The sequence below is a fragment of the Macrotis lagotis genome, chromosome 1 (genome assembly GCF_037893015.1).
Source record: "Macrotis lagotis isolate mMagLag1 chromosome 1, bilby.v1.9.chrom.fasta, whole genome shotgun sequence".
NCBI lineage: Eukaryota > Metazoa > Chordata > Mammalia > Peramelemorphia > Peramelidae > Macrotis > Macrotis lagotis.
In genome coordinates this window covers 616,711,505-616,732,211 of record NC_133658.1, presented here as the reverse complement: position 1 = coordinate 616,732,211, position 20,707 = coordinate 616,711,505, and the positions used below count along the sequence as shown (strand labels likewise).

Here is a 20,707-nt window from a genome sequence, read left to right as displayed (position 1 = left end):
AACAAGATTTTCCTCCACGAAATTAAAAAAAAATCATGAGAAATAAAGTGAATGTAAGAGAAAAAAATGTGCTTCAGTCTGTGTTCCAATACCATCACCTTTTTTTCTTGGGTGGATAGCATTCTTTATCATAAGTCCATCAGGAAAGTTACTTACATATTTTTCTACTGTTGCTGTTGCTGATTATAATGCCCTCCATTCATTCCTCCCAATACCCATTCATTATATTTTCTCTCTCCTTTCACTCTGCCCCTCTTCAAAAATGTGCTGTGGGCTATCCAAGTGGCACAGTGGACAGAGCACCAGCCCTGGGGTCATGAGGCCCCCAAGCCTCCATTCCACCCCAGAGACCCAGCAGCCACCCGGCGCCTTGGTCCTGGACAGGTCATCCAATCCCACCCCCTTCCAAAAAGTAAAAAGGAAAACGTGTTATATCTATCATTTCCCATGATCTGCCCTCTCCTTTATCACCCACATCCATCTGTCCTCTTTCTCTCCTTTTTCTTCTAGATGACTATACCACACTGAGTGTATATGCTGTTTCTTCTCTGAGCCATTTCCAATGAGAATGAATGCTTCCTCATCCCCTCTCATCTTCCCTCCTTCCATACCATTGCAAAAACTATTTCTTGACTCTTTTAAATGAAATATCTTAGCCTATTCTGCTTCTCCTTTCTCTTACTCCCAGTACATTTCCCTTTCACCCATTGACTCTATTTTTGCAATATATTATACCTTCAAATTCAGCTCTCTCCTGTGCCTTGTCTATATATGGTCCTTCTAACTGCTCTAATAAATGAGAAGGTTCATATGAGGTTTATCAGTATCTTCTTCTCATGAAGGAATATACACAGTTTATCATCATTAATCCCTCATAATTTACAGTTCTTGTCCACCCTCTCTATGCTTCACCTGAGTCCTATACTTGAAGATCAAACATTCTGTTCAGCTTTGGTTGTTTCAACAGGAACATTTGAAATTCTCCTTTTTCATTGAATGTCCATCTTTTCCCTTTGAAGAGGCTGTTCAGTTTTCTTGGGTGGTTGATTATTAGTTGCCTTCCAGAATTTTATATCCCAAGCCTTATGAGACCTTAATGTAGATACTGCTAAGTCCTATGTAATCCTGACTATTGTTCCACAAAATTTGAATTGTTTCCTTCTGGCTGCTTGTAATATTTTCTTTTTGGCTTGATAGCTCTGGAACTTGGCTATAATATTTCTGGGAGTTGCTTTGTTGGGATCTCTTTTATAAGGAGATCAGTGGATTCTGTCAATTTCTTTTCTGCTATCTGCTCCTAGGATATCAGGGCAATTTTCCTGTAGAAATTCTTTAGAAATGAAGTCAAGGGTCTTTTCCTGATCATTCTTTAAGGTAGTTGTATAATTTTATAAATTTTCTCTCTGGATCTGTTTTCCAGATCAGTTGATATTTCAAATTTTCTTCTAGTGTTTCATTCTTTTGGTATTGAATTATTGTGTCTTGATTCCTTACAAGGTCATCGACTTCCTTTAACTCCATTCTACATTTGAAGGATTTGTTTTCCTCAGAATTTTCTTATGTCCTTTTCCATGTGGCCAATTCTGCATTTTAAGGTATCCTTATCATCATTAACTTTTTGTATTGTTTAATCCATTTGACCTAAACTAGTTTTTGGCCTGTTGCTTTCTTAACCATTTTTTTTTTTTGATCTCCTTGACTAAGTTGCTGACATGGTTTTCATGTTTTTCCTGCATCTCTCTCATTTCTCTTCCCACTTTTTCCTCTACCTATCTTGTGATTTTCAAAATCTTTTTTTTTTGCTCTGCCATAGCCTGAGACCAACTTCTATATTTCTTGGAGTCTTTGGATGAAGAAGCTTGGCCTTTTTCATCTTCTGAGTGTATGTTTTGATCCTCCATGGGACCAAAGTAATTGTCTATGGTCAGGTTCCTTTTTTTCTATATACTCATTTCCCCAACCTGTGCCCTGGTTTTGAGGTGCTTCCAGAGCTTTTGAGTATTATTGGGACACCCCCCCACACACACACAAGGATCTTAGTTCCTTCAAGGATTTATGATAGACTCTGCCTGTGCTCTGGTCTGTGGATGACCATAAGCACTCCCCTCTGCTTTGGGGATTTGAGGAGGATCCCTACTTTATGAAAGTATGGGGGCCCAGAATGTAACCAGGGTCTGAATATGGACAAAACCCCAGAGTCCTGTCCCAGGGACAGAGGATAGACCTCAACAATCTCCCCCCCATCCCCTTAACTCAACTTTGATAGAAGCATCTCCTTTCAGTAGTCCAGAGAACTAGAACAACTGTATTTGACTGGTTATAGACTATATTATTCTCAACCAAAGGAAGAAAAACAAAACAAAATAAAATACACAGAAAACAAAAACAACCCTTCCAAATTCTGATGAACACTTTATAAAGATTATCTCTCCTTATATATCTTTTTACCTTGGACACATGCCAAAAATTACTAGGAGGGGAGGGGTGGGAATGAAGGGTAGAAGGAAATTTTGTAACTTGAAAATATGAATGAACATATGGATGAAAATAAATAAATACATTTTTTTTAAAAAAAATAGTAATGATGATAATAAGCATCCTTTTTTCACCCCTGATTTTATTGGAACAATAAGATTTCTAATGACCTATTATTAATTTTAATTATTTTTGCCAGACCTTTGATTTTATTGATGGAGAGAGCTACTTGTGGGAAAATTTTGATCTTGCAATGAAGATTTACCATTATATTATATCTTAGAAAACTGGTTTATGAATATAGAGTTTAAGGTAGACCCTGAAACTGGATTTTCCTAAATCTTGTAGTAGTTCACTATATGCCATTCCTCTGCTGATTTTGACGGTATATTTTGGATGTAAAATTTAATTTAAATATATTTAAATTTAAGCTATCTATGGATATGCATTGGTTCTCATAATTCATATTGAAATGCTTTAAATAATAGAACCTGCAAAAAAGAAAATACTTTTATTTTCCATCCTTTTTTCCAATTAATATTGTATTTTATTTTTTAATTCAGTGGTATGAAAATTTCAACATTCACTCACACGATTATGCATATTTACAAGATGCACAATTTATTTCCACCCTCCCTTCCCAATCCCCCTCCCCTCAGGGGCAATTTGGTCATGTGGTATTTTCCTACTAATAACTTGCTATAATCTCTTTGTTAAAATTTTATTTAAGATGTTTGCATCAATGTTCATTAGGGAGATTGATCTATTATTTTCTTATTCTGTTTTGATTCTTCCTGGTTTAGGTATTAGCACCATATTGGTGTCATAAAGGCAATTTGGGAAAACTCCTTCTTTGCCTGTTTTTAAAATAGTTTATGTTGAATAGTAATAATTATTCTTTAAATGTTTAGTAGAATTTACCTGTGAATTCATCTGGAGCTGGAGACTTTTTTAATGGGAGTTTATTGATTTCTTCGAATTTAGCTATATTTTCACTTCTGTTAATCTGAATAATTTTTAGTTTTGAAAATATTCATCCATTTTACTGAGACTATCAATTATATTGATACACAATCATGCAAAATGGCTCCAAATTTTGTCTTTAATTTCTTTTTCAATAGTAATTTCACCCTTTTCATTTTTGATCCTGGTAATTTGTTTTTCTTCTTTCCTTTTTTTAAAAATCAGATTAATCAAGCTTTTAGCTATCATGTTGTTTTTGTTTCAAAAACTCAACTCTTAGTTTTTTTAAATTAGTTAAATATTTTCTCTTGCTTTCAATTTTATTAATATTTCTTTGGATTTTCAGAATTTCTAATTTGGTATTTAATTGGTAAACTTGAATTTGTTATTTTTCTAGATTTCTTAGTTTCATACACAATTCATTGATTTTTTTTCTCTATTTTGTTCATATAAGTATTTGGAAATATTTCTCCGAGAAACTGCTTTGACTGCCTCCCATAAATTTTTCTATGTTGTCTCATTGTTTTCATTTTCTTGATTGAAATGATTATTTCTATGATTTGTTGTTTGATTCACTTGTTACTAAAATTTATGTTATTTAATTTCTAATTAATTTTTGTTTATCTTTCCATTGCCCTTTAAAACATATAGTTTTTATTGCATCATGATCTGAAATATTTATTATTTCTGCTTTTTTTGCATTTGATGGTAAAATTTTTATGCCCTAGTACTTGATTAGTTTTTTATAGGTGCCATGTACTACAGAGAAAAAGATATATTCTTTTATATTCCTATTCAGTTTTCAGTTATATCTAGGTTTTCTAAGATTTTATTCATCTTTTTAACTCCCTTGTTTATTTTATGGTTAGTTTTACCTAATTCTGAGAGAGGGAGTTGAGGTTCTCCACTATTACAGTATTGTGGTCTATGTCTCCTTGTAATTCATTCAGTTTCTCCTTTAAGAATTTGGATATTATACCATAGGTGCATATTTGTTTAAAAATGATATAACTTAAAAAAACTAAAAAAAAGTTTTAAAAAATGATATAACTTCATTGTCTATAGAACCTTTTAAAAGATATAGTTTCCTTCCACCTATCTTTTAATGAGATCTATTTTTACTTTTCCTTTTTCAAAGATCAGGATTACTGTCCCTGACTTTTTTACTTCAACTGAAATATAATATATTTTGTACTCTTTTTTCCTTTCTCCTATGTGTATCTCTCTGCTTCAAATGTGTTTCATGTAAACATATTGTAGAATTCTGGTTTTTAATTCAGTCTACTGTCCAGTTTTGTTTTCTGGGAGAGTTCATCCCCTTCACATTTACATTTTTACTAATTATTTATTTCCCTCCATGATATCTTTCCCATTTTTACTGTTTCCTTTCCTCTTATTACTCCTAATTTTGGTTTGCTCTATTTCCTCATTTATTTTCCATTTAAATTTTAACTTTAAGTTACTTATACTTTTACTTATACCTTTGCCTTCTCTTTTATAAGTTCCTTCTTTCCTTTTCTTCCCCCCCCCCTTTCCATAGTGTAGGATAGATTTTTAAACCTATTGAGAATGTTTTTTCCCTTTCTGGGTCAAATCAATCGAATAGGATTTATTCATTGTTCAAACCCTCACTTCTTTCCCTCTACTAAAATAGGACTTTATGCCATGATATTTATCCACTAATGCTGATCCCTCTCCTAGTCTATTCCTTCTTTTTTATGTTTTCATTGTGTTAAACCTGTCTTGTACTTACATCTCTTTTGCCAAAATATATTACTTTTATCTGACGTGATAGAAGTACTATTCTCAAAGTTGATTTATTAATAAGCAACATTGTCTTTTAGTCACTAAGTATCCTCCCCTCTCCTGTCTCATTAGAAATACATTTTTCAAGAGTCATGAATCACATCAAATGACGATCACTTTATACCTCAACACTTTTCAAATACCCTCCATCTATACACATTCCTCATAAGCCAAAGCATCACGCAAAGCCAAATCATTTCATGAATCATTTTTATCACCCTCCAAGCAAATTCCCTTCTATTGTAGTCAAAGCTTCAAGCAAAGCATATTCCTTCATGAAGTTTTCATATTCAGTCCCTCTAAGGTATACTCTCTCCCTCCTTCTCTTTAATACTCCAGCTACTAACCAGCCCAACCAAAGTATCAGGTAGAGGTTCTCCTATTTTCCTTTTAGCACCCCAACCATAGTACTAAAATCCTCATTAAGTATAGTATGGATTAAGATAAGATTGCTTCCTAATCTATGTCCAACTCCTCTAAGTAGGTTCCTACCCTCTTCCTAGATGGTACTGAAGTACCAAGTAAGGTAAGATCACTCCTGATTTAACTATGTATAGAACCTCTAAGTACTCTTTGTACTGGGGCACCCTAAAGATCTCTATTAGGAACTTTAACTTTTATTGTAAGGCATGGGAGACACTGGCACAGGACCACCCAGCATAGGGTGCCCTCATCAGAGAAAGTGAACTCTATGAACAAGACAGAATTAAAATTGCTCAAAGAAAATGTGAAATACATAAGTTTAGACTAAACACCCCATAGGTTTAACTGTACTATTCATGCCTGACCTGTGGTAGAGCATTCTGAACTCAAAATTGACCTCACTAGGCACAGTTGGATGCACTGTAAGTTGCACAGACATAGTTATAACATTTTGGTCTTTTCAATAAGGAAGGATAAGAACCAATCCTACATTTACTCTCTAAGTACAATCTCTTCAACTAGGTTCAACCCTTTAACTATCTATTCTAAAAGAAATACAATTCTCATGAGTTATAAGTCTTGTATTTGAAGACTGTATTATCTGTTTTGTTTTGGTTCAGTTCAGTTTTGGTCTTTTTATCAGAAAAATTTTCAAGTCTTATATTGCATTGAACATCCATATTTCCCCTTTGGTTCATCTTTCAAAAAAAAGGAAAAAATGGATATTAGTCTTTAAATACTTAATTATTGATATAGATATAGATATAGATATAGATATAGATATAGATATATAGATGATATAGATGATATAGGTGATATAGGTGATATAGATGACATAGATGATATAGATGACTGACATAGATGATATAGATGATATAGATGATACAGATACAGATACAGATACAGATACAGATATAGATAGATATATACCTAAAACTGGACCAATTGTTATGATCAATTAAAATCATATTACATTATAAATTTTGTAATCTTCAAATGCAAACATTTCAATATTGAAGAAGAAAAAGAAAAGATGGTAAAAGGTGTGGTTTTTCTACATAATATTTTTTGAGATTGTATATTAAAATGGTGATAAAATTGCTCTTTTTTATCTCCTGTTTTATGATTTCTCTTATCTCTGAATATTAATGTTTATTATTCTTTATAAAATTTTTGAATCACTACTCATTGAATCTAATATACCACCCAAATTATTAAAATTCTCCTTAATAATAAAGTGTTTACATATCCAAAATAAATAAAAAATATTGGTCATACAAATGGCATGAATGAATGAAAAATTTAATTCACAAAGTCAGCATAAAAGATTCTATTTCTAAAAATTCCCATATATTTTTCCCAATACACTATTATGAGTTTATTAACCCTCTAACTAATAAGAAGATCTGTTGCTCAGAGACATCTAGCCAATAAGTTTTAAATTCTGACCCTGATAATAAAGGCCCTTTCCTATTCCTGTAGATTACAATCTCCCTGTCTTGCCTACCCTCATGCTAGTTCCCATCATAAAAACTATATTCCAGCAAAATACTCTCTGCTCCAGTCAAACTAGGTACATCTCCATAATGTCATTTTCTGTTGTCAAGATTATTGGTCTTGCCACCTCACATGATTGAATTAGACCCTTTCAGTCTTTGCATAAATACTTCTATTCTCTTATATCTCAGCTCTAATAATATTCATCTAAATCTTTTTTTTACTAGTTACCTAATTTTTAATACACCTCCTAGTGAATATGTTCTGTCCCTCTTCCTATTTCTCATAACAACTCACCTATATCTTTGCACTTCTAAACTGTGTATATTATATGTGTGTGCATTTATACCCATACTAAACACTATAGAGTTTTATTTTATATCAAGTTATTCTTCACATTAAATGTCTTCATTGTTTAGCATGGTACCTTCTACAAATTAAATTATTTCATAAAAGAATTTATTTATAGCTCTATTACCAACATATTTTAATATAAGTATTTTTATGTTAAAATATTAAAAATATATCTTAATAGGTATCTAAATCCACTGATGAAGAGACTACATAATGAAAAAAATTCTTCTGAATTCAGAATAATTGAATTTTGCAAAACTAGATTAAGTGAACTTCTTTATATTAATCTGAAACTGACTTCAGACATTTAATAACTTTGTGACCATTGACAAGTCACTTAATCCTGTTTATCATATTTTTGTTTTGTTGTTTTTAAAATCTTTGTTAAAGTGCCACCTACATTCACTTTAAGGCACTTAACTAATAGTCAGCAGGTTTCCAACTTTGCCATCTAGATCAGTCACTTCATTGGATTATTATTTCCTCAATTATAAAGCGAGAGTGCTTGACTAGATGATCTCTAAAGTCCCCAGAATCCAAAATTTGAATACCTTAAATAAACTTTTGTTTTAAATTTTTTTAGTAATTATTTTTTTTCATATATCAGTTACTGTGTCTGAATGTTGTTCCTCTAACTAGGCCATAAACTTCTTTGGATAAGAAGCAGTGACCTCTACATTACCTAGAATAATGTTTTACATTATTTAAATGAATAATATCAAAAGTTTGAAACTTCCCTTAGCCACTTTGACTGTATATGTAATAGCTCAAATAAATCAGAATCTTGCCTTTGCTGTACTTCCATATGAATACTCAGTCTTGTTTCATGATCAAAACTAGGTATCAAGAAGTTTCACCCTTTTCATGTTAAATTTTTTTCATTGATTTTTATGAATTATGTTGTATTGGAAAGTAGTTGATTCTCTTTAAATGTTTTTATTTGCTTATTTATTTTTATCCACATGCACATTATATTTTTAAGTTACAAAATTTCCTTACACCCTCCCTTCCCACCCTCAAGTAGTTGATTATTTTAAAAAAAGATTTCATTTAAATTGTTTTGAAGGGGCATAGATTAAGAAAAATAACAGTCAGAAACAAAATACACTTTAGAGATAGAATAAAAAAGAGAGAAGGATAAAGATGAAAAAACAGGATGGATAAAAATACATAGTTTCATAACTGGGCATGCAGAAGGGGTGAATTTATTCAGAACAGATAGATATCAAAATAGATTAAAAATCAGAATCATACTATATGTTGTTACAAGAAACACACATAAACAGTGTGATTTATTTAGCTTTAACTAAAGTTAAAAAAAAATAGCATGGGGTAACTAGGTGGTACAATGGAAGAAGTACCAGCCTTGGAGTCAGAAGGACATGAATTCAAATAGGGCCTCAGATACTTGATAGTTTCTAGCTGTATTACCTTGGACAAGTCACTTAACATTATTGCCTTGCAATAACCAAGCTTAAAAAAAAGAAGAAAAACAGAGATAGCAATCATGACCTCAGACAAAGCAAAAGCAAAGATAGACATTTAAAAGAGAGAAGCATGGAAACCAATTTACTGAAAGTTGCTATGAAAAATAAGGTAATTTCAATGATAAACATATATGAAGCAAATGCTTTAGCATTCAAATTCCTAAAATAAAAGTTAAATGAATAAAAGTAGGAAATAGACAATAAAACTATACTCTTGGGGGACTTAATTTTTCCCCCTCAGAATTAGATAAATCTCACCAACAAATAAACAAGAAAGAAGTTAAAAAGATAAATGGAATTTATGAAAAGCTAGATAGACTTCTAGAGAAAATTGAATGGTAATAGAAATTTCTTTTTCTCAGAGGTAAATGGCACATATACAAATTTGACCATGTATTAGGGCATAAAAATCTTACACAAATGCAGAGAGGAAAAAATATTAAATTCCTCCTATTTAGATCATAATGCAGTAAAATTTAATTCAATAAAAGTTCAAGAAAGCACAGTTTAAAAATTAATTGAAAACTACCAAATGAGTGGATGAAAGAACAAAGTATAGAAACTAAATAATTTCCATAAAGATCATAATTATAATAAGACAGCATGTCTAAATTTATGTGATAAAGTAAAGGCTGTACTAAGGGGAAATTTATATCTCTATATACCTCATTAATAAAGAAGAGAAAGAAGAGTCAAAAGTCTTCCTATGACTATATGACTACAACCTTTAGGCCCAGAGTTTATCAGAGATTGTTGGAAAGGTAAATCATGAGAGTAATGAAAATATCTTCTGAGACATGATCATGATGAGAGAATCTAATGCAACATCATTTTATGTGAAAAAGTGATGTTAAATATTTTGAACTTGGAGAAAGGACAGAAGTCAAAACAATATTACAAAACAAATAGAAAGCTGACCTCAGAGTGAGGAAGACCACAGATGAAGCCCTATCTCTGACAGATATTACAAGGGCAATTAATTAATATTTAAATCCAGTCATCTCTTAAGAATTTAAAGGTCACAGAAGAAATAAAACTAATAAGTTTTCTCATGCTGAATTTTCTGTACCAGTGATATCAATAGTTCAACTTTGAAAAAAAAAATTTGCCCTTTAAAACCAAGACACCTTTGTTATCTACCTATTGAAAATTTAATCTACTGGTATGATAAGTATTTTCCTAGTAATGTCAGCTTAAAATAAGGTACATAGTTCAACTGGCAATAGAAATAAGATTTTTAAAGGATGGTGTCAGAGATATGTAAGAAGCAGATAGAAGTTAATCTGGGGCCCTAAATTAGGAGAAGATGGGTCTGTGGGCTCAATCTACTCTGAAAAATTGACTTTGAAACTTTAGAACCTAATTAGAAAAGGTCTCAGCAATCTAGAAGTTACCTTGCAGCATGGAAACCATAATCCTATGACTACAGTAAGGAATTGACTATAGAGATTCCTATTTTATTCCTTTAAATGATAGGGATACATTTACTTATTTCAGTCTTTCTTCGAAGTATTTAAATGGAAAAAAGAGTGCATTGTTTTTATATCATACTAGGGTAAAGGACTGGATATGTAAGTTTAATGATGTTGAGAGTTTCTGCTGATGAACATTCTCAATAATGTGGATTGACACCTTCTTGCAACTACAATTATGAGAGATTAATTGAGGTTTTTACCCTGTTTAAAACAACCACCACATATCAGAGGCAGTTTTTCATGTTCCAAAGTCAGCTGTATCCTCTATAGTTTATGTCACTAAATACCAACTTAAAATATATTCCTAAAGATTACTTGAATGTAATTGTTCAGCATATCTTTGAATCATAGATTTATAACTGATAGAGAACTAAAAAGTCATCCAGTTCAACATGCTCATTTTGCAGATATAAAAAGTGATGTCCAAGTCACCTAAAGTTACCTAAGTTCTAAGTGCTAGGATAAGGATTTCATATTGAAATCTAGCTGACTATAAATCCATTATTCTTTTTGTTATAAAATGTTTAGATATTTGCTGTGAGATTCTCTGAATTTATTATCTCTGTGATTGATATTTGGAAAGTGAAGCAAAATCATTATGAGACAATTAACAACACATCATTTTAAAGTCAAATGTATATTGAATAAGATATCTTAAATTTGAACACACTTTTGCCTTTTACATTTTCTTTTCTTTATGGAATTTATTTCTATTCTTGTTTTTTATTTACTGATATTTAACTTACTGAATTTCACTTAAACAGCACTGCAGCATTCACATTTATATCATATTTCATAGGGATCAACTCTTTAAATTACTCATTTTAATTAGTTTACAACAGGATTATTATTATTATTATTATTATTATTATTATTATTATTATTATTATTATTTTAGTTTGGCCAATTGGGAGTTAAGTGATTTGCCCAAAGTCACGCAGTCAGGCAATTATTAAGTGATAAAAGTTGGATTGGAATTCAGTTCCTCCTGACTCCATGGCCAATGCTCTATCCATGGCGCCACCTAGCTGACCCTACAATTGAATCTTGATTTCTCATTCAAATTCATGGACTCATGATCCATTTCAATAGAATGGATTGAACTGCAAGTTAATGAAACATTTAATTTCAATAATAGAAATTTTAGAGGAGTACATTTTACTATTGCACTTTAAAATGAAATTCTTAAGTTTTAGATGAAATAATGATAATTCTATTCAACTACTTAATCACTTTAAACTAAAATTACATTTAAAAAGAAAAATATATTACTTTTAGAGTTTGACTATTGATAAAAGCCTGGATGTCTCACCAAAATTTTGTCCTTTTCATTTTAGATGAACTTACAAATTCATCAGAAAGCAGGTTGTCTTTAGAAGATCTCTTCAGAAAAGAGTTTGTGGTTCATAATCCTGAGGCTAGATGGATCAATGGTAGGTTTATGATTTTTATTTCCCAAGAACATTTTGTTTTGCAGTGACAGATTATGTTATTAGTAAATATATGAGATCATTGCTATGGTTATTTGATTTACAATTCATACACAGTATTTCACCATTCTTTCTATGTGGGAGAAATACAAGACAGCTATATAATCTGACTGAATCATTTTCCTCTTATTATTTACCTTGCAATTAATTTTAATATTTATTCTGCAAGGAAACAATAGGATTATTAGAAAATAAATGGTAAGAACAGATTAAATATAAACCAAATTGTTCTGCAAATTTTCTGAGAAAGCTAGATATGGAATAGTCTGGATATGTTTCATACATGTGTTATAAGATTAGAGTAGATATATTTCAATAAGTTGATAAGTTATATTTTTGCATGTTTCTATGGACATTATATATTTTATAGATCTTTGTATGCTTCAATTATAATGCTATGATTGGGTTACACTTGTGTAATTTGTTTTAATTTGTAATTGTTGTAATTTGTAATCTCTCCAATAACTTCAATTATTTGGAATTATAGGCAAAATGATTAAATGTTATATCACTTTTGCATAAAGGGATCATTTCAAAGTTTCTCTTATTAGCTTGAAAAAAACATTTACATTTAAATAAATCATGATAAAAGGAAAACACAAACATACTTAAGTTGCAGTAGATGTATAGACTACTTTCCCCTACTCCATCTATACACTGATAGAATTATTTTTGACAATTCAGATTTAACAAATGATGAAAAGGGGGAAAATATGTTTGGATATTGAGTGCCATTATTTATGTCTCTATACAAAATATGATTGTTTCCTGTATTATCCCTACATTTGACAATTTGTTTACAAATAATTTTGAATATGCTAGGAGAAATGGTCATAATTCTATACTTCTGTATTTATCAATAACATTACTTTATTCAGAACTTATTCTTGCAATTCTAAAAGTAGATTCAATATTTTTTACCTTTTTTAAAGAATATTCTGATAAACAAAATGTAACTGCCTCTTTCACAAAGAATTCACTAATTACACATTTGGGGAAAAGTTTCTCTGTAGCCTCAATTCCCGTAGAAGGCTATAGGAAGATTAGTACATTAATAGTTGGCTAAGAATTGACAGGCATTCTTTAGACTTTCTCTTAAGCCCCTATGACAATTGGTCAATGATAAACCTGGTCTATGATGATAATTGAATATCAACAGGGCCTTTGGAACTCTAGAAAAGTAATCTAGTTTAACAAAAATCTTAGGATAAGTTTTTCTAAGGTCTACTATTGTATATGCACTCTTTAAATACATTTAATTTTTTTTCTGTTATACATTCACTGTTAGTAATGTTTTTCTCTGAGATGAAAAGGGGTAAGAAAGGAATTAAAGAATCAGGATCGCTGGAGGCAGAGATTAGTGGAATTTCTGGAGAAAAATAATGACACATAGTTTCCATTAAAAGTCATAATAGAGTAGAAAGATTTCCCATTATCTAATCTAAGGTGTTGTTTCTTAGAACATTTGACATAGGAATTTTGGGGAATGGAAGTAAATGAATTCATTATTTTTACCTGCATTTATACCTAAAAAAAATATTTACTTTATCAGGCTTTATATTCTTGTTAAAAATTCTCATGGAAGGTAAATAGAAAGACAAAAGAGATTTCCAGTTGATAGCATGAAGAACAAATATTTCACATACACAACATCATTTCTGATAGGCGCATGCAATTTTCTAGGTCATTTTTTTTTTTTAAAACATTTTCTCGTTGAGGAAAAAAATAACATATCTACTCAGGAGGATTTTCTTTTCAAATTTGGGGAAAGGAACCTTGACAAACTACATAAAACAACTGTTTTATTCATTCTGTGTTTTATAAAACCAATATATGCAATTTTGGATACCAAAGACAAAAAGGAAATGTAAAAATCCTCACCCACAGTACTCCTTGGATTATATTCAACATTGACAAGTATTTCCTCTTGAAATACTTGAAACAATTAATGTTTTTATTTTGTATTTCTAAACATTTGGTGTCACAATTTAAATGACAAAATAAAACTAAATTACTTTAGATTTTAATAAATAGCTTCAAATGCTGTATTTTCCTCAATGGTATGAAATAGTGTTGCACGAGATACTCAAGGATGGTTTATAGAAGTATAATTTAAGTGGAAAAATAGGAGGGGAAGCATGATGATATATATTTTTATATGAATTGAAAACTTCCTGGTTTAGGGACATTAAAAAAGAATTTTTTTATTATTGGCTCCAAGGTTGCCTTTGTATTAATAATGAAACATAGTAAGATATTAGTATATTGTTACTTTTGCAAGTTATATTTAATTTCCAAGGCTGTACTGTTAGCCTATCTAGTAGACAAGAAGCAATACCTTAGAATTGTTTTAATTAACATTTCTCTAATCAATAGTGAGGTACAGCAATTTTTTAAATTATGGCAATAGATAGCTTTGATTACTTCATTTGAAAACTTTATATCTTTTGATCATTTATCAATTGGAGTTTGGCTAATTTTTACAAATTTGACAGTCCTCTATATTTGAGAAATGAAACCTTTATCATATTAACTTGCTTCAAAACCATTTTCATCATTACAATTCCTAACTGTATTTATCTCTATCATGTTCTCACCCCAGTGTTTATAATATTCTTTCTCTTCTTCACCAGGTCACTTCTCAAAAGTGTTTTACTTCTGATTACCCCCCCATTTGTCCTTTCTTTACACCCCCATCTCTCTTAGTCACTTCCCCATTTACTTTTAGGGTAAAATGAATTTCTATGATGAATTTAGTGTGTATGTTATTCCCTCTTTAAGCTAATTCTGATGAAAGTAAGATTTACTCACTTCTTTTCAACCCAACCCTTTTACCCTGTACTATGAAATTTTTTTCTAATCTCTTTTATTAGAGTAAATTTGACCCAATCCACCTTTACCTCTTCTTTTCTTTCAGTTCATTCTGTTCCCCCATCATATTCAACTCATAATTGTAACTTCTGTTGATATATACTAATTGCTCTAATACTGAGAATGATCTTTTAAATTATATGTATTACCTTCCCATGTAGGAATATAAACATTTTAGCCTTATTAAGTCCCTTTTCTGCTCATCTTTTTATATTTCTGTTGAAATTTTATACTCAAAAGTGAAATTTTCTATTGAGTTCTGATCATTTCAATGAGAATGTTTGAGCATCCTCTATTTCTTTGAATTTCAATTTCCCCTAAAAGAATTATACTCAGTTTTGCTGGTTAGGTAATTCTTGGTTATATTCCTAGTTCCTTTACCCTCTTCATTCTTCAATGCAGAAACTGCTAAATCTTGTATTATCTTGACTGTGTCTACATGATACTTGAATTGCTTCGTTCTGGTTGCTTGCAATATTTTCCCTTTGATCTGGGAGAGATGGAATCTGGCTATAACATTACTGACAATTTTCCTTTTGAGATCTCTTTGAGGAGGTAAAGTGGATTATTTCAGTTTCCATTTTACCCTTTCAAGGCAGTCTTCCTTGATAATTTTTTAAAAGATGATGTCTTGGGTCTATTATTATTATTATTATTATTATTATTATTATTATTTATCATTATGATTGCTATTATTATGGCTTTCAGCTAGTCCAATAATTTTTAATTATCTCTCTTGGATCTGTTTTGTAGAGAGGCTATATTTTTTTTCCAACAAAGTATTTCCTATTGTCTTCTTTAAAAAAAAAACTTTTTGTTTTGTTTTTTGGCTTCATGATTTCTCAAAAAGCTATTAGTTCCCTTGTGCTTAATTCTAATTTTTTAAGGTAATATTATGTTAAATGAAATTTTTTCCCTCCTTTTCTATTTGGCCAAATATGTTTTTTAACCCATTTTTCTCTTCATTTTTTTTAGGAATTTTTACCATTTAACTTAATTTTTTTAATGGATTATTTTCTTCGGTATTTTTTGTGTTTCCTTTACTAGAGTGTTAGCTAATTTTTCATGATTTTCTTGAATTACTTTTATTTCTTTTCCCATTTTTTCCTCTAACTTGCTTACTTGATTTTGAATATTTTTGAGCTTCATTTTCCTTGATGTTTTTGTTGTATGGAACTTTCTATTTGTCATCTATTTCTGAGTGTCTTTTTTAATCTTCCTTGTAATTATAGTAGTATTCTATGATCACAGGTCTTTGTTGTTGGCTCATTTCCCAACATATTACTTGTTGTTTTACTCTTTATTTTTTTAATTCAATTTTTTTTACCCCAGCTATATGCAAAAGCAAGTTTCAATATTTACTTTGAAAACCCTGAGTTTCAAATTCTCTCCGTTCTTCCCACCCCTCTCCCTGCACTGAGAAAGCAAGTTACTTGATGTAGGTTAAAAATATCTACCATGAAACTCATTACTACAATAGTCATGTTGTAAAATTAAACACAATCTCTCTACCTTCCCCCCTCCCACTAAGAAAGAAAAATAATGTGAGGGGAATAAAAGTTTTTATTCAGTGTGTATTCAGAGATAGATAGCATTCTTTGTCATAAGTCCATTAGAGAAATTGCTTCAATATTTATTACCACAATTGCTATTGCTAACTATTGCTATTCCCCTCCATCTTATTCTCCCCACTCGCCCATTTACTCTATTCTCTCTTTCCTTTCACTCTGTCTTCCCTTTAACATGTTGTATCTGGCCACCCTCTCCCATGAACTTTCTCTTCTATCACCTACATCCCCCTATTTTTTTACCTGTCCCCTTTCTCCCATCCCTTTCCTTTACTATTTTCCTTTAGAGTCAGATCGATTTCTACACCCAATTGAGTTTACATGTTATTTCCTTGCTTATTGGAAAACAGAATTTTTTTTTCCTTTTTCCATGTTTACCTTTTCATATATTTCTTGAGTCTCTTGTTTGAAGGTCAAATTTTCTGTTCATCTGGTCCTTTCCTCAGGAAAATTTGAAAGTCATCTATTTCATTAAATATCCCTCTTTTCCCTGAAAAAATGAGCTCAGTTAAATTGGATAGTGAATTTTTGGTTGTAATGGAATGTCCCTTTCTCTCCAGAATATCATATACCAGGTTCTTCAATCCCTTAATGTTGATGCAGCCAAGGTCTGTGTAATCCTTACTGTTAGCTCCTTGGTATTTGAATTGCTTCTTTCTGGCTACTTTAAGATGCTCTTGATCTGATAAGTCCAAATTTTGGTCACAATATTTCTTGGTGTTTTCATTTTGGGATCCCTTTCAAGAGAGTATCAATGTGTTTGTTCAATGACTATTTTGCTCTCCAGTTCCAGGAAATCAGGAAATCATATCCTGAAATATGGAATGCAGGCTATTTTTTTCAAGGTTTTCAAGTAGCGTTATCATTCTTTAATATCTCTCCTGAATCTACTCTTTGGATCAATTGTTTTCCCAGTGAGCTATTTTACATTTTCTTCTATTTTTTGAATTTTTGTTTCATTTTTTTTAACAGATTCTTTGCATCTCATGAAGTCATTAGTTTCAATAGATTCTTATCTATTTCTCAGAGAGGAATTTTCTGCATTCAGGTTTTGCATCTCTTTTTCAATTTGGCTAACTTTATTTTTAAAGGAGCTATCTTTTCCCATCTGCCCAATTGTGTTTTGGAAGTAATTATTTTCTTGTTTCACTTGTCCAATTTTATTTTTGAAGGATTTGTTTTCTTTTGTCATTTTATATTATGTTATTAATTTTTTCTTGCAGGGTATTAATTTTCTGTTATATTTCTTTTCCTGATTTTTCCATTTCAATTTAACCTTCTTTCTGATCTCTTTTAAGAAGTTATTCTGGACTGGAGAACAATTCTTATTATATATATATATATATATATATATATATATATATATATATACATATATATATACATACATATATCTAATCCTTCTGGGCCTTTTCTAAACTTGTATCTTCAACTCCAAGGACACTGATTTACACTGACCTTTTTTCATCTTGGGATGTTATCTTTTCTTAGGGTCTTGTTTTGGAGGAGGAGTTGGTTTGCAGACCTTTGGTTTTGAGATCCATAGAGGTCTTGCCCACTGGAGTTAAGAATTCCAGGGAGTTATTCTGGACTAACCAGTAAGGAAGTCAGAAAATTTCTCTACATTGTCTGTGTTGGGGGGTGTCAGTCACCCATTTCCCTTTGCCTGGGGCTATCCTCACACAACCTAGTCACTGAGCTGGGCAATCGGGGCTGGCATCAGAAATGCCAGAGGGTATCTTTGTGTAATCAGGGGCCTTGGGAAAAAGTACAAACTCCTGGAACTCTTTCTGTGTTTGTACTGGAGAAAGTCAAGCCCTCCCACAGGAATGTATAGGGTCTCCTCTGGGAATAATAGGGTCTCATAGTGTGGTCCACTGTCTAGACCAGCCAAGCTAGCTGACTGGGTGTCCTGTGCATCTCCACTAGACTTCTTCCTGACCTACCACCCCTCAGTTAAGTCCCCACCCTTCTGCTGGTGCCCTGGGCCTCTACTCTTTGCTCTGGGCTCATCTATGCTCCCCTCCCCACCCCAGAAGGTTTTACTCCTTGATCTTTTGTGGATTCTGTCCAGCCAAAATATGTTAAGAGTCTTGGTTCATGTTGGATCTGTGGGAAAGTCAGGAAAACCTAAAACAGTACTTGGCTTCTCTCCGTCATTTTGTCTGGCAGAAAATTATTTCAACTTGATCTTTTCTGGGTACTGTTACACAGCAGTTTGAAGAGTAATGAAACAAGAAAAACGAATTTACTAAGCACCTACTGTGTATCTTAATTGTGATAAGTTCTATATAAGAATCATCTCATTTGATCTTTCAACAATCCTAAAAAGAAGGTGCTATTATTATTATTCCTGCTTTTCAGTTATAACAAAACAACACAAAATCTGAGATAGACAAAAGGTGGGAGCCCTGCCCAGAGTCAGAGTTAAGAACTATGTGAGCTCAAATTAGAACTTTTTGATTTTGAACCTAATTCCTTATCATAAGGAGCAAAAAAATACTTGAATATTTCCTGAATTAGGAAATTCAGAAAGAGGATTAGCATTTGGGTGAAAAAAAAACCCTTTTTTTGAACATATTAATTTTGAAGTAGATAACCAGGTGCAATTTTTATGGGGGGCAAGAAATTAAGAAATAGATTATGACTTGAGAAGGAGATCTGGAAAAATAAGCACACACAGAGGAAGGTTGTTCTTCAGGGAATCTAAGACCCCCCCCCCCCCCTTAACTCCATGAAATTCTAAAGTTCTGTCCATCCTTGGAAATTTCTAAGAGAGGACAGTTATTTGAGTTCTTATTCATGTTTTTTTTTGAAACTAGCAATAGACCTTTAGGCAGTATTTGGTTATTAAAAAGGAAGCTATCTGTGTTCTTGATCTTGCATTTCTAACAATAGAACTTTTTCCTACAATTATGTTGGGTGTTATAGAAGATTTTGCTATGTTTTCCTTGATGCTAGACAGAGATTCTGGTGAGGCTTAAATTGTATTTGTCAATCAATCAAAAATAATTTTTATTAAATACTACTACTTTGCTCCAGACATTGTACTTACTGTGGAGGATAGAAAAAGAAAAAAAGAAAAATACAATCCCTGCTTTCTAATAACATCTGTTATAAGAGAGTGGATTACATGAAAACAAATAAAGCAAAGTATGTGGTATAAGTAGGAAATAATTAATAGCTAATTAGAATTAAGAAAGAATGGATTAAACTTCCAAAAAAAAGATATTTTAGTTACAACTTAAAGTTGGAATAGTGAAAGACAGAAAACATTTCAGAAATGAGGGACAATCAGGAAAAAAAAAATCCCCAGAGCTGTGAGACAAGTGTTGAGAAAAGTGGAAAGTAGTATTGTAGTAACCAGATAGCAAAATTATGTAGAAATTTGAAAATTATTTAGACATGGAGGTTGATTCCATAAGTCACTTAGGAGACCAAGGAATAATTTATCTGTCACATCTTTGGAAAGAATAGAATTTATGGCCAACAAGAGAGAAAAAATATCATGATATTCAAAGTGAATAATTTTGATTGCATTAAATTAAAAAGGATTTGCAGGAGTCAAGATAGTGGCATGAAACTAAGTAGCACCTGGAGCTTTTCTCAAAAAAAAAAATAATGAAGTCTCTAAATAGATCCTAATATCCAGAAACCACAGAAAAAGTGTAATAAATTTTTATCTCAAGATATCCTGATCAACTTCAGCAAAGGTCTGTCTTACTTGGTTAAAAGGGAACTGTAGCTCCAAAGCCAGCAGGAGATTTTTAGGCATAGGACTCATGTTCTGACTCAACTGGACAGTAGTAAAGATGCCAGCCCAAGTATAGAAAGCAAAGTTCAAGCTCCAGAACTCTGGTGCAGCTTTAGGCCACCCTGATGCAAGGGAGGGGAAAATTATGAGCAAATGAGACACCAGAGTGATAAGACAGAGACAAGTTCCTCTCCCCTCTCCAGCACAAAAGGTTTTGCAACTATATCCCTGTGCCCCAGGAGCTGAGTTTAATGATCAAAATGAGCCAAAAATCAAAGAAAAAAATGGTATCTATAGAAAACTACTGTGCTAGAGGAAAAGAATGGCAAGATGCTTACTTGTAAAATGTAAAAGTGATTTATAAATTGGTCTCAAATTCAAAAAGACCTCTTAGAAGAGATCTAAAAGGGGTTTAAAGTCCAAAAAGAGGGAGAAGAAAAATTGAGAAAAGAAATGAGAGTCATGCAGGAGAATTATGAAAAACTGATCCAAGAAAACAAGACCTTTTAAAGGTAAAATTAAAAATTGTTAAATTAACTCATCA

The 20,707-nt window shown here is 31.6% G+C and overlaps 1 protein-coding gene across 1 annotated transcript in view; it reads left to right on the top strand.

Annotated features, from left to right (window-relative positions):
* DPP10 (dipeptidyl peptidase like 10) overlaps positions 1-20,707 on the top strand; it is a 1,029,304-nt gene that overhangs the window by 243,854 nt on the left and 764,743 nt on the right. Inside the window, exon 3 of the mRNA XM_074215016.1 lies at positions 11,818-11,913. Within this exon, the coding sequence (XP_074071117.1) occupies positions 11,818-11,913 (96 nt within the window). The remainder of the gene's footprint in view (positions 1-11,817; positions 11,914-20,707) is intronic.